Genomic DNA, 13,548 nt, shown 5'->3' on the forward strand with positions numbered 1-13,548 from the left:
GTCTGAAAGAGAGGCTTGGCGAGGAGGCATTTGGGGCGAGGGAACAGGTAGGTTTCTGACTTCAGTGGATACCATTTCGACAAGCAGAGCATCATCCATCACAGCGCCTGGCTGGGTATAGAGACGCAAGTCAGCTCTCTCTGGGGGCCTTTATGAACTTACCAATACACCCACACTGCTCTCAAGAGCCCGTTCCCTCTGCCTTCCTGTCTCCCAGCCTCCGGTGCTAGCAACTAGAGAGTCCACGTTAGCATTAGGTGAACTCTCTCTTCTTTTTAACCTGTTCTCGCCATTGGGAGCTTCTTGGTCCCTGGAATTTCAGAGTGTGGCCAGGAGAGGCCTGCGTGCCTGGCTTTGCTGAGGTGATCCCACCTGGGTGTCTGACAGTCCTTCTAACCTGCAAACCCAGCTCCCCCAGATCAGGAAATCCTTTACCATTTACCTGTAATGCACCTTTTCATTGTCTTTTCTGGGTGTCAGCTTCTCCCCCAGATCTCTCCCCCACCGCTGTCTGCTTTATAACTCACATCTTAAAAACAGGGTTGTTGTTGTTGTTTCCCTGTGTAAATTATTTGGATTTCAACAAAGGCTATCTTCTTTTTTCAGACTGTCTAGTGAGTTTTTATTTTTATTTTTATTTTTTTAAAGATTTTATTTATTTATTTGAGAGAGAGAATGAGAGAGAGAGAGAGAGAGCATGATGGGGGGAGGTTCGGGGGAGAAGCAGACTCCCCACTGAGCGGGGAGCCCGACGCGGGACTCGATCCCAGGACTCCAGGATCATGACCTGAGCCGAAGGCAGTCGCTTAACCAACTGAGCCACCCAGGCGCCCTGTCTAGTGAATTTTTAAATTAAAAAAAATCATGGGTTTTGTGTTTTGTTTTTAATCTCAGAACTTTTTCTAAGTTGTTTAAAGCCTTTTTTTTTTTAAGTTGTTTAAAGTTGCTTAAAGCTGTTCTAACAAAACCTCCTGGAAAGGATTCGTGTTACCCTAGAGTTAGAGCTCCCATCAGCCCCTCCCTCCCTCGCTCGACTGCAGTGGGTGGCGCTGGTGGTTCAACCTGACCTCCCTGGATTGTGCAATCCTTCTTCTAAATTAGCCCTCTCCTTTGGCTTGCTTAGAGCTCTGTATTCTCTCAGCGACCAGGCCGGGTATCGAGGATCTGAGAAGTGAGGTAAGAACAACAGTTTCCACATTTGTGGGCAAGATATGAAAGAACAGGCCACCACAAGCCCTGTCTTGAAGCCCAGACAGGAAGTGCTCACAGCTCAGGGGCTCTCAGCAGCTCTACCCCAACGGCAGAGCCCTAAGCACAACCCAGCTGCCTGTGAGGCTGCCCTCCAGGCCTTCCAAAATCTGAAGGCTTAATTAAAGGCTCATAATTTTATAGACCAGTAGTTGGGGACGGGGTCAGCTTCCCTCTGCTCTGGCCCGGGGTGACCCCTGCAGGTGTGGACATCCAGGGGCTGGACTGGGGCTGTCGTCCATGATGGCTTCCCTCCCGTCTGGGAGGTCATGTCGGCCCTGGTTCGATCTCCATCCCCTTCCGTGCAGCCTCTCATCCTCAAGGAGGCTAGAGCAAGCTTCTGGACGAGGACCCAAGAGCACAGGAACAGAAGCCACAAGGTGACTCGAGGCCGATTGTCAGAAGGCACACAAAGTCATTTGGGCCACGTTCTAGTAGTCGAAGAAAGTCACAAGGCCAGTCCAGAGTCAAGGTATGGGGAAATGCACTTGGCCTCTTATTGGGAGGGGTGTGTACATTCTCGGATGGCAGGACCTGCGGCATCTGGTGACGCAGGGTTCTCACGCCTAACACTGCCCTCGCTGTCCGGGGCTTGGCGGGATGGGCAGACACAGAGCTTCACCAAGAAGGGCCCAGTCTTTCTCACGGTCTGGTGTCGGTCCCCAACAGTCTGCACAGGGCCATAACAGCCCACCTTTGTATGGTGCTTCCTCCGTTTCTCGAACCGCACATTTAGTGAGACAGCAATCTTTATTGGGACTATTGTCATTCCCATGTTACGAATGAGGACGATGAGGCATAAGGCAAGAGTTTAGAGGACTCGTCCCAGCCCACACAGCAGAACTGAGATTGTGGCTTTGCCACCTTTGCCACCCTGTGGAGCATTCTACTCCACCACCTTCTGAAGGTCTGCCTCCAAGGCACCTGGAGGTATCTTCTTCCTTGGCACTCCTCCCTCCTTCCTTGTCTAATCCCAGGAGTTCAGGGGCATAGTGGCTGGAGCATACATCCCTGCCTCGCTCTCTCCCCAGCTACTGCTATGAAGTCATAGAGCGGCCAGGGAGGCCAGCAGGTGAGGCCTGGCAAGGACGTCCGAACCCCAGGGTTCACTGGGGAAGGAAGCAGCTAAGCATTGGGTTGGTTTCAGGGCTGAGGTGCGGACTGTCACCGGGACTCAGCCAGAGGAGATGGGGAATGGGGCAGGCACGTGCAGTTTCGAGGCACTGACTGAAGGCCATTGGTTCACATTTCCCTCACCACACACCTATGTATATATACACACACAAAATTTTGATGTACTCTCATGTATTGAGCCCAGCTATCAGAGGGCACCCTCACCGCAAATACAGCAAAGTCCAGATAGGTGGTCATGTTGCTAGGCAGGTGGAACTGTCCTTTAGGGACAAGTGTGTCTAGGCTACCAGGTATTTGCCAGCAGTCCGGTGGACTTTTATATAAATCACATCAGCAGCTAGCTGAGTGCAAGGTGAATTTGGGAGGACAAACTGGGAGTCAGGGAAGTGAATTAGAAGACAGTTATAATCCCTATGGCTATTAGCCACTTATAGTAGAGGTGGAGAAATGAGCAGATTTGCAAAATATTTAGCATCAAGATGGCAAATGGGTTTGATTTGGATTCCAAACTAATAAAAAAAAGTCACTGTGGAGGCGCCTGGCTGGCTCAGTCGGTACAGCATCTGACTCTTGATCCCAAGGTCATGAGTTCAAGCTCCACGTCGGACATGGAGCCTATTTAAAAAAAAAATTGGGGCACCTGGGTGGCTCAGTCGTTAAGCATCTGCCTTCGGCTCAGGTCATGATCCCGGGGTCCTGGGATCAAGCCCCACATCGGGCTCCCTGCTCAGCGGGAAGCCTGCTTCTCCCTCTCCCGCTCCCCCTGCTTATGTTCCCTATCTCTCTGTGTCTCTCTGTCAAATAAATAAAATCTTAAAATAAACAAATAAATTAATTAATTAATTAACGATAAAATCATTTTAAGTTCTGTAATTTTAACATTTTTGTTTCCTATTGTTACCAAGACCAATTATAATTGCACAAAATTTTATCAGTTGCACTGTGTGATACAAGTGGGCAAATTAGCTATTGTCAAAACTAGTTTCTCATTTCATATAAAATAACATTTATGTTTTTCAAGAAATTGACATTTTCAAGAGGTTGAAAAAAAAACCTTCCCATTAATACGCTTATAGAAAAATATAAAAAAAGAAATCTTTTAACTCTTGAAAGGCATTAGGCTCTAATTGTTTGAGTCACAAATGCTAATCCATATTCTGACTGATCCAGAACATCCCAGCTGATATTCAAAATTTGGTCATCAAATGTGTTTTCTTTTTGCAAGCTCAGTTCTACTCAGCTTCAATTCAGTGCATCAATTTGTCTTTTTATAAATTCTTGAAATACAACTGGGACAATTTTCATCATGGCTTTTTTTCTTTTTTCATAAAACAGTTGATCGTGTAAAAGTGGTTTTGATTGAAATGACAAAACCAGCCTCTGATACATAATTAGAATATCTAATAAATTTTGATTAGAAACTTGCTTGAAATTCATGCCACTTCAGAGACTGAAAAATAAAAATTGATTTTAGTAAAAATGTATTTTTACAAAGATGCTTACACAAGATTGTTTCAGAACACAGAGTACTTAAAGTTTTGAAGTGTTTCTGGTTTTATAAAGCCGTAGTCCATCCACATCTTAAGTGAAAAGTATGTATACATATTTTTCAAGACTTTAATTCAACGTAATGATGACCTTATGTTTCTAAAAAAAAAACTAAGGCTATTTCACATGTAGACAAAAGAAAAAAATAACTTCTTATTTTAGAAAATTTCAAACATGTACAAAAGTAGGAGAGTATAGGGACGCCTGGGTGGCTCAGTCGGGTAAGCATCTGCCTTCGTCTCAGGTCATGGTCCCAGGGTCCCAGCAGGGAGCCTGCTTCTCCCTCTGCTGCTCTTCCTGCTTGTGCTCTCTCTCGCTATGTCAAATAAATAAATAAAATAAAATAAAAACTTAAAAAAAAGTAGGAGAGTATAATGAACTCCCACTGCACAGCTTATGTGAATAAACATTGATGTAATTATTAATATAATTATCAACTCATAGCCAATCTTCTTCCATCTGAAGCTCCCATGCCTTCCTCACTTACAGCTCAGATTGGATTTTTTTTTTTTTTAGATTTTATTTATTTATTTGACAGAGAGAGACAAGCGAGAGAGGGAACACAAGCAGGGGGAGCGGGAGAGGGAGAAGCAAGCTCCCCACTGAGCCAGGAGCTGGATGTGAGAATCGATCCCAGGACCCTGGGATCATGACCTGAGCTGAAGGCAGATGCTTAACAACTGAGCCACCCAGGTACCCCCAGATTGGATTATTTTAAGCAAATCCCATGCATCATATTGTTCATCTGTAAATACTTCAGTATGTTTTACCAACACATAAGAATTCTTTAAAATCACCACAATACTATTATCATATCTAAAAAAGTGAACAATTCCTTAGATTCATCAAATAATCAGTTTGTATTTCAAATTTCCTTGATTCAACAATAGAATTTTAAGATAACAAATCAACAATGAAGCCAACATTAAGTTAAAAAACACTGCAAGAGGGGCGCCTGGGTGGCGCCGTCAGTGAAGTGTCTGGCTCAGGTTGTGATCTCGGGGTGGTGAGATGGAGCCCCATGTCCAGCCCCATGCTCAGCGTGGAGTCTGCTTGAGAGTCTCTCCCTCTTCCTTTGCCCCTCCCACTCATGCTCTCTCTCTCTCTCTCAAATAAATAAATCTTAAAAAAAAAAAAATCATTGCAAGGGGCGCCTGGGTGGCTCAGTCATTAAGCGTCTGTCTTCGGCTCAGGTCATGATCCCAGGACCGTCCTGGGATCGAGCCCAACATCGGGCTCCCTGCTCAGCAGGCAGCCTGCTTCTCCCTCTCCCTCTGTCTCTATCCCTGCTTGTGCTCTTTTTCTCTCTCTCAAAGAAATAAATATTAAAAAAAAAAAAACATCATTGCAAGATTAGAGACACATACAGACTGAAAGTGAGGGATGGAAAAACATTTGCCATGTAAATGGAAACGAGAAAAATAAGTCAGGCTAGCAATTCTTACACCGGACAAGATAGACTTTTTTTTTTAAGTTTTATTTATTTATTTGGAGAGAGAGTGCACAAGCAGGGGGAGCGGCAGGCAGAGGGAGAAGCAGGCTCCCCACCCAGCAGGGAGCCTGATGAGGGGCTCCATCCCAGGACCCTGGGATCATGACCTGAGCCAAAGGCAGACGATTTACCCACTGAGCCACCCAGGTGCCCCTCAAACAAAATAGACTTTAAACAGACTGTGTTGGAGCGCCTGGGTGGCTCTGTCAGTTGAGCATCTGACTTTTGGTTTTGGCTCAAGTAATGATCTCAGGGTCCTGGGATTGAGCCCCATGTCCAGCTCTGCAGTCAGGAGGGAACCTGCTAGAGATTCTCCCTCTCCTTCTGCTCTCCCCCTGCTCACACACACACTCTCTCTCTCTCATGGATAAATAAGTCTTTTAAAAAAAATGAAAACAAGTATAATGAAGACTATAACAAAGAAGGACCTTATATAACAGAAAAGGGATCAACCCAACAAGAGGCGGTAACAATTGCAAAAACCACTATAAGAGCCTGACTTCAGGGGCGCCTGGCTGGCTAAGTCCATAGCACATGCAACTCTTGATCTTGGGGTCATAAGTTCAAACCCCACGTTTGGCCTAGAGCTCACTTCAAAAGAAAAAAAAAAGCTGGACTTCAGCATGGCGATATGAGGGACTCCACAGACCCAGCGTCCAGAGAGACAGGTAAAAAGTATAAAAGGGCAACCATTTACAGTATCTAGAAGTGGGCCGAAGGGCATACACAAATGAAGAAACATCTATTCAAGAAAATCCACTAGGGGGCGCCTGGGTGGCTCAGTCGTTAAGCGTCTGCCTTCGGCTCAGGTCATGATCCGAGGATCCTGGGATCGAGCCCCGCATCGGGCTCCCTGCTCCGCGGGAAGCCTGCTTCTCCCTCTCCCACTCCCCCTGCTTGTGTTCCCTCTCTTGCTGTGTTTCTCTGTCAAATAAATAAATAAAATCATTAAAAAAAAAGAAAGTCCACTAGGATTTTATTTTTGTATTTTATTATTTTTTTAAAGATTTTATTTATTTATTTGAGAGAGAGAATGAGAGAGAGAGAGCACGAGAGGGAAGAGGGTCGGAGGGAGAAGCAGACTCCCCGCTGAGCAGGGAGCCCGATGCGGGACTTGGGGACTCCAGGATCATGACCTGAGCCGAAGGCAGTCGCTTAACCAACTGAGCCACCCAGGTGCCCAGAAAATCCACTAGGATTTTAGAAGAGTGTGTAGTATTTGAGCTCAAACTGTTCTCTCCCTCCCTCCCCCTGCTCCAGATTGGTGCAGCCGAGAACACAGGGCCCCTCTCCCCTCTCAGCTCCCTGTCAGACGGTTTCTTCTAGGGAGGAACAGGAAGGACATCAGCATCTATCATCCTGCACCAGCTCCCTGTTGTTGAGACTAAGTTCTGGGCAAGTGTGGCCAAGAGGTGGGGACTCCCTTCTTCTGTTCAGCCCCCACTCACGAAATGGAGGCTGCGCTGAGTGTGGTGTCACGTTGAGCGTGGTCGTCCCTGCCCTGACTCGTTAAGGTGGGGGTTTCACGCCAGGAGAGGCAAGCTGCCTCCCATCCTTCACGCGCTCAACCCCTAAATGTATCTATCACTCAGAGAGAAGCACACCGTTGTCCCCAGCCCAGCTCCAGAGCCCTGGCTCAGAGATTTGGGCGGGGGGGTGGGGTGGGGTGGGGGAGACAGAAGCAGGCTATAACATACATAGGTCCTAATCACTTCCCAAAGGAATTGACTTTATTTGCAAAGAGGGTGGAGAAGTTCAAGCCTAAGGGTGCTCTCAGAAACAGTGGAGGCTGTGGTGAAGGAAACTGAGAGCAGATTGGTAGATTTGATGAAGATCAAGTGTAAGCCAGCTGGTTTGCAGGAGAGAACCAGGGAAAGCGACAGCTGGTAGGAACCCTCCTGAGTAGGAACACTAACTTCAGGTGCTACTCCTTCAGAGGAGAGGGAGTCTATCGAGCAATTTCTGCCCCAGGGCATTATTATAAACCATAGAGCAATCAGATAGCAATTAATGGAACTGAACAGCTGGATGTGGTCCGGGAAAGAGGTGCAGCGAGCCCAGCCCAAGTCGCTGCCAGCACAGGGTGACATACACCCCAAACCACACTTCCCTGCGGGGCACATCAAAGGTTTAACACTTCACGGGAGTCGGGGGTGGGGGGCTTCACTAAAATAAGCCAGCCAGTCATTAAACAAGCAAATAACATGCCTGAGATGGGGAGTGGGGGTCCAGTACCCAGAGTGGCTACAATACATCATCTAAAGTGTTCAGTTTCCAACAAAAACGCACGAGACAAGCAAAGAAGCAGGAAAGCAGGACTCCGCTCTCAAACTGGAAAAAGGCACCCACAGGAACTGCCTGTGACTGTGGCCAGATGTTGGATTTAACAAAGACCTAAAAGTAGCCACGAGGACACTGTCAAATTCAAATTCAGAGGCAGATATAGCAGCATTAGAATGGAAAACGTCTGCTCCCTCGGGAATGATGAAGGCCCCTGGTGGCATCAACGGGGTGGGGGGCGAGTTTCAGGGGTGCGGTAGGTAACCACAGAGACAGCATGGACTTGCCCTAGCCAAAGTGGAGCGGGAGGGTGGCTGGAGCTGACCAAGGACCGGGAAGTGGCAGGTGTAGAGAGCGCGGCTGAAGCTGAACGTGTCGTGGCACCATTCTACTCTGGAAGGAGATACTCCCAGCCCCTGTCAGCCAGGCCAGGGTGCAGGCAGCAGGTAGGAGGGCACTCTGCACAGGCAGATCTCAGAGCGTGAATCCAGGTGAGGGTTTTGCTGGGCAGAAAGCCAGGAACACAGGGGAATCGGGGTTATGATGAGAGAGTAGCTCAGATGATGACCCCCAGGGGTCATCATCTTTCCTGCCTGGACGGGAAAGAAAGCTTCAGGGCTGACGTGCTGGGAGGCACGCAGGGGCAGAGAGAGGGAAGCTGGGTGAGGTTGTAGGTGAGGAATAAGAACCCTGGGTGGACAGATGGGAGGCCTTGGTCTGAGGTATTAAAGGCATAGGAGGTAGACTGGAGTCATTAACACAGGAGGTGGGGGGCCAACTCCCACACAGGAGGAGAACCCCCCCACACACACACCTTAAGGCTGGAGTCCAGACAGGTGGAGGCTGGGCTGTGGTGGGAGTCAAGTTTATGGGTTTAAAGATGGAAAGTTGAAGAAATGAATAGTTGGCATTGAATGACACTTTAGACCAGATGGTCCTCACAGATATATACAGAATATTCCATCCAGAAACAGGGGAATACACATTCTTTTCAAGTGCACATGGAACATTCTCCAGGATAGATCACACATTAGGCCACAGAACAAGTCTCAGTAAATTTGAAAAGACTGAAAGAAGAAGGAAGAAGAGGAGGAGAAATTAATAGTGATTCCCTTTTTCTCTATGAAGTAGGAGAGACATTTGGTGAGAGCAAGGGTGGGCGAGGGATTCACAGGCTCAGAGAGAGGGTCTGACATCTTATTAACCACTGAAGAAAGGGGATAAGGTGCTGATCGAGGGATAACTGACATCTACAAGGATTTTGAGGACTAAAACCCACAAAGGTGGAAATGAAAGACTTGAAGCCATTGATTTTAAGTAGTGCCGGTCAAGAGGGTAGCAAGGTGCATCTCACCCTGAGGGCAGTCTTGGAGTGAAGGGAAGAACCATCCCATTGTGAGTGCCCTCCTGTGACTCCCCCTGACTTGGCCCACATAGGAGGAGGTGAGCCTGAATGACCCATTCCTGCCCAGAGGCGCAGGCCCCAGCTTCTCGGGAACTCTTGCAGTGGGACAGATGCCTGTGGCTGCACCCAGCCTTGCTCCCATACGTGAAGGACAGGTGAGGGCAGAACATTCCTGGAAGGGACGGGGTCCCTTTCATCCTTGAAGTTCCTGACAGCTGGGGGCTGGGGTATTTCACAGGCTTCGGAGGTCTAAGACCCTGGATTGCCTGCTGGAGAATATACCGTCCCACCTACTGCTCACTCCTGCGGAGGGCTCTGTTTCAAGGGCGGGGAGGGGGGTGCAAAGCGGCCCTGCCCTTCTAGGTGACGCCCTACCCGGTTACACCAGAGGCCCTGGCGGCCCAGGACAGTTCCTGGCTCAGGAGCTCCCTCCACCCAATCCACCCCGGCCGGAGCCCTACCTACCCCGCCCCTTCCACCTCCAACCCAGGGTCCGCTCCTCCATCCTCCCCGCCCCGAGAACAGGCCCCCTCATTTCTCCCGCACTTCTGGAAGGAACCGAGGTGCCGGGGCCAGACCGACAGGTCCTGAGGGTCCTTCCGAGGGGAGCCTCCCTGCCGCGGCTTTCCCGGCGTCAGTCTTGCGGAAGCCGCGGGTGCCGGGCCGGGAGCCAGCAGTGCGCAGCCCACCCGGCAGGTGGCGGCGTCTCCCGGCGCCCCGCCCCCCTCGCGGGCCCCCCGGCCCGCTCGCGCCTGCCCTTGACCGCAGCGGGACAGCGCCCCGCCCAAACCCCCGGCTCGCCCAAGTGCCCGGGGCGGAGAGCAGCGCGGGAGGGGCGCGGGCAGCTCCACGAGCCGGGGGGCGACACGCCGGCCCCCGAGACCCGCCAACGCGGCCCCCGAGGGTGCGGCGAGCCCGGGCAGGAGCGGAGCGGCAGGGCAGGGAGGCGCCGCGGGGGCTGGAGGGCAGGACCGGTGGGGCAGGGCGGCCGCCTCGGGGAGGCCGGCCCGGCCCATCCGGGCCGCTCCCCTCCGCCCGGAACGGCGGCGGACCGGGCGCCCGAGGGCGCCCGCGGGCCAGGGCTGCATGGGGCTCCTGCGCGGCCAGCTCTTCTGGCTTCTGCTCCTGCTCGCGGCTGCCTCCTCGGGGATTCTCTTCACTCTGTACTCCTCGGCAGTGGGGCCGTACCCGGGGCCCCGGTCTGGAGCCAGGTAGGGGCTGCGGCGCGGTCCGACCAGGGGGTGGCTCAGGGGACGCGCGGGGCGCCTAGCCCGGGCCCCTCCGTCCACCCGCCGCGTTGGTCTCCCTGGGGTGGCTCGCAGCAGGGACTCGGGCCTTGGCCCTTTGTCCCCAGAGCCTCCACCCGGGCGACCAACCTGCGCTGCCCGGGCCACAGCCTCTGCGGGAGTCCGAGAGGGACCTCGTCCCTTGCGCACCGGCCACTCGCTCCCCAAAGCCTTGTGGGTTCATTCCCTCTGGCCGTGATTCGAAACACTTTTTCTATTGTCCAGATTTGGCTGGGTCGTCTGAGTCAGATAAAAACAGCCCCGTTTTTATCAGGAACGCTCCCTCCCTAACGTCACATTTCTCTGACTCTACTTTTGGGGGAGGGACCCGAGACTCCCTGTTCCAACTTTGCCGGGATCCTCGGCTCGACTGCGGCGGGTCGCCTTTCCAGCTCGCTCGGTCTGCGCCCTCCCTGCGCCCTCCCCGCGCCCGGCGCCCCGCTCTTGCCCACGCGCTGTTTGCTCTGTTTATTTGGATAAAGCGCCATCTGGGCGCGATCCCGCTAAGCGGCGGACTCCCCCCGGGAACAGGGGCAGATCCTGGGCTTCATCCAAGTTCCCCTTCTCGAGCCTACTCCGGGCTCCCCTCCCTCCCGCTCGCCCAGCGCACCTTCCTTGCATTTGTGCTCCGCGAGGATAAACCTACGAGCCTGTGTTTGGGAGGTGATGGTGCCAGTTACTGAGGAAGCCTCCAAAGAATTTAGTTTTCCGTCGGGGAGGCGGATCGAGCTGTGCGGGAGTCTGGATTTGGGAGGCCGCGAGGGCCCCCACAGGCTCGCCCACCGGCCTCGGGGCCGCGCTCTTCGTTCACAGCACTTTCCCACCTGCGCGCCCCTCACCAAACCTTGCTCCAGGCATAACGGGATGAAAGGAAAGTTAGTTACCTCTTCTCGGGGGGGGGGGGGGGGAACGTGGTCATAAGGCATCTAAAGGTACAAAACAATACGAAACACCTGCAACTCATTATGAGCCCAGTCCCTCTAGAACAAAGGGTGTTCTAGCCGCTGGTACGTGGAATTACTTCATCCCCTTGTAGTCAGAAATTGCGTGAGGTGAGCGACTGAAAGTTTGAGGGTGTTAAGAAAGAGAGTCCTTTGTGAATTTTATGTAAAGCTGTTTTGAAACACATTTCAACATCCTTTGAAAGTATCTAATAAACTTTAAATATGAGGTTGTTGAACATCCATTATGTCTCAACAAAGCTTTTAAAGGTCTTTCATCTTTTAAAAAAGCTAGTACAAGCCAAGAACTTGTCCGTTTTCTTGCTGTTCCCCTAATGTTTGCGATGTAGCTGAACCCAGGGGGTTGGCTGGGAGGGCCTCACTGTAGGAGGTGGGTGTTTAGTGCCCGGGGAGGTGGGTGTTTAGTGCCCGGAGAGGTGGAAAACTGGACTGTCTGGAGCAACTGGGAGCAGGCTGTGTGACCGCCCCCCACCACCCCCCACCTGGGGTGGGAAAGCAGATGGCCTGGCTACCTGGAGAGCCCCCGGGAGGGATGAGGGGTGCGGTGTTGGGACCTGGTCTTAACCGCACCTGAGGGCTCTCATTGCAGGCTAGAGAATGGAACCCAGCCCAGGAATTTACCCATGGCAGAAGAATCTGGGTCAGGAGTTTCCAGGCATTGGGATATCTAGACTTGTAAAAATAAATAAATAAATCTTTTTTACTGGTGGGGGAGGGGGCAGTGGTGAGGATAGATATAGGCTACCAGTTAGCTGCCAGTATCTGTTGTCAACATTATTTTGTAAAAGAAAGAACATCCGAAGTCCCAGAATTCCTAAGCATAGGATCGAAATTGAGTAGATTTCTTTTTTTTTTTAAGATTTTATTTACTTATTTGAGAGAATGAGATAGAGCACGAGAGGGGAGGGTCAGAGGGAGGAGCAGACTCCCCGCTGAGCAGGGAGCCTGATGCGGGACTCGATCCCGGGACTCCAGGATCATGACCTGAGCTGAAGGCAGTCGCTTAACGAACTGAGCCACCCAGGCTCCCGAGTAGATTTCTTTTTATGAGAAATGGCGCCGTGGTGGTACCTCCTTACCTGCAGTTTGGCTTTCCCTGGTTTCAGTCACCCCCAGTCATGCCAGGTCTGGGAGCAGATCAGCCTCCTCCTGACATAGAGGCAGAGGTCAGTAGGAGCCTAATGGTAGTCAACAATGTGGTCACCACTCCCCCCCACCCCGTCTCTTCACCTGGCCTATTTTGTCATCTCCCACTGTCACAAGAAGGGTGGTATTTACCGAGTAAGATATTTACAGAGACCACACTCACGTTATATTGTTACGATCGTCCTATTTTATTATCAGTTATGGTTGTTAATCTCTTACTGTGCCTCATTTATAAATTAAACTTTATCATTCGTATGTATGTAGAGGAAAAAACATAGCCTGTGCAGGGTTCGGTACTATCCACAGTTTCATCCACTGCGGGGCTTGGAGCTTACCCAAGGGGAGGGGAGGTCTACTGTACAAGGTCTTTATTTCTCCTCAGGCCGGTGAAACTTCTGGGAGGGGCATAGATGGGCTGGCTCCCTTGCCCGCCCCTTCCAGGCTCTCCAGGCAGGTGTGTCTAGAAGCCCTGGGATTCCCAAGGAGGGCTGGGAGAAGTCACTGAGCACGGAGGGGTGCTCTGGAGATGAGCAGGCCTCCCTGAGGCTGGGGTGTTCAGGACAGCAAAACAGAGCTGGGGCGGGGGGGCTCTCTAGCCCCTCCCCTGCAACTCTATCCCTCCGGTCTCCAAGCGGCCCTGGCCAGCAGCTCCCTCATCCGGTTCTCAAACCTGGCTCACGCTAGAATCACCTGGGGAGGAGGCCTAGACCAGTCAGACCAGAACTACAGGGGTGAGGCCCTGGGCGCAAGGTGTTTTTCAAAAGCTCCCTGGGGATTCTCCCCGGCCCTGAGGCTGAGTACTGGGGTCCCAGTTCCTCTTCAAAGGGGGTCCTGTTACGCTGAGGAGAGGAACTATAGGATGGTGGTGGTGGGGGGGGACAGGTGGCCATCCGAGGGGGAAAGAGGGATGGGGGAAGGAATCATCCCTGCTCTTCCCCGGCCACCCCTGCAGGTCCTCTGGAAACTTGAAGTGAGGCAGGTCGCATGCTCCCTTGTGGCCCAACTGGCTCAGCACGTCAGAAGCAAAAAAAAAAAAAAAAAAAAAAG

The 13,548-nt window shown here is 51.5% G+C and overlaps 1 protein-coding gene across 3 annotated transcripts in view; it reads left to right on the plus strand.

Moving 5' to 3' along the window:
- The first annotated feature begins 10,025 nt into the window (after nt 1-10,025).
- The window catches only part of ST6GALNAC2 (ST6 N-acetylgalactosaminide alpha-2,6-sialyltransferase 2), a 16,155-nt gene continuing 12,632 nt past the window's right edge, over nt 10,026-13,548 (plus strand). For 2 of the 3 annotated variants that reach the window (XM_025859612.2, XM_025859614.2), the window contains exon 1: nt 10,026-10,318. In XM_025859612.2, coding sequence (XP_025715397.1) covers nt 10,194-10,318 — 125 coding nt within the window. In that variant the 5' untranslated portion in view covers nt 10,026-10,193. The remainder of the gene's footprint in view (nt 10,319-13,548) is intronic. The other variant, XM_025859613.2, reaches the window with a different exon arrangement.

The sequence above is a fragment of the Callorhinus ursinus genome, unplaced genomic scaffold, assembly GCF_003265705.2.
Source record: "Callorhinus ursinus isolate GAN/ISIS: 27379988/994484 unplaced genomic scaffold, GSC_fseal_2.0 scaffold68, whole genome shotgun sequence".
NCBI classification, from domain to species: Eukaryota; Metazoa; Chordata; class Mammalia; order Carnivora; family Otariidae; genus Callorhinus; species Callorhinus ursinus.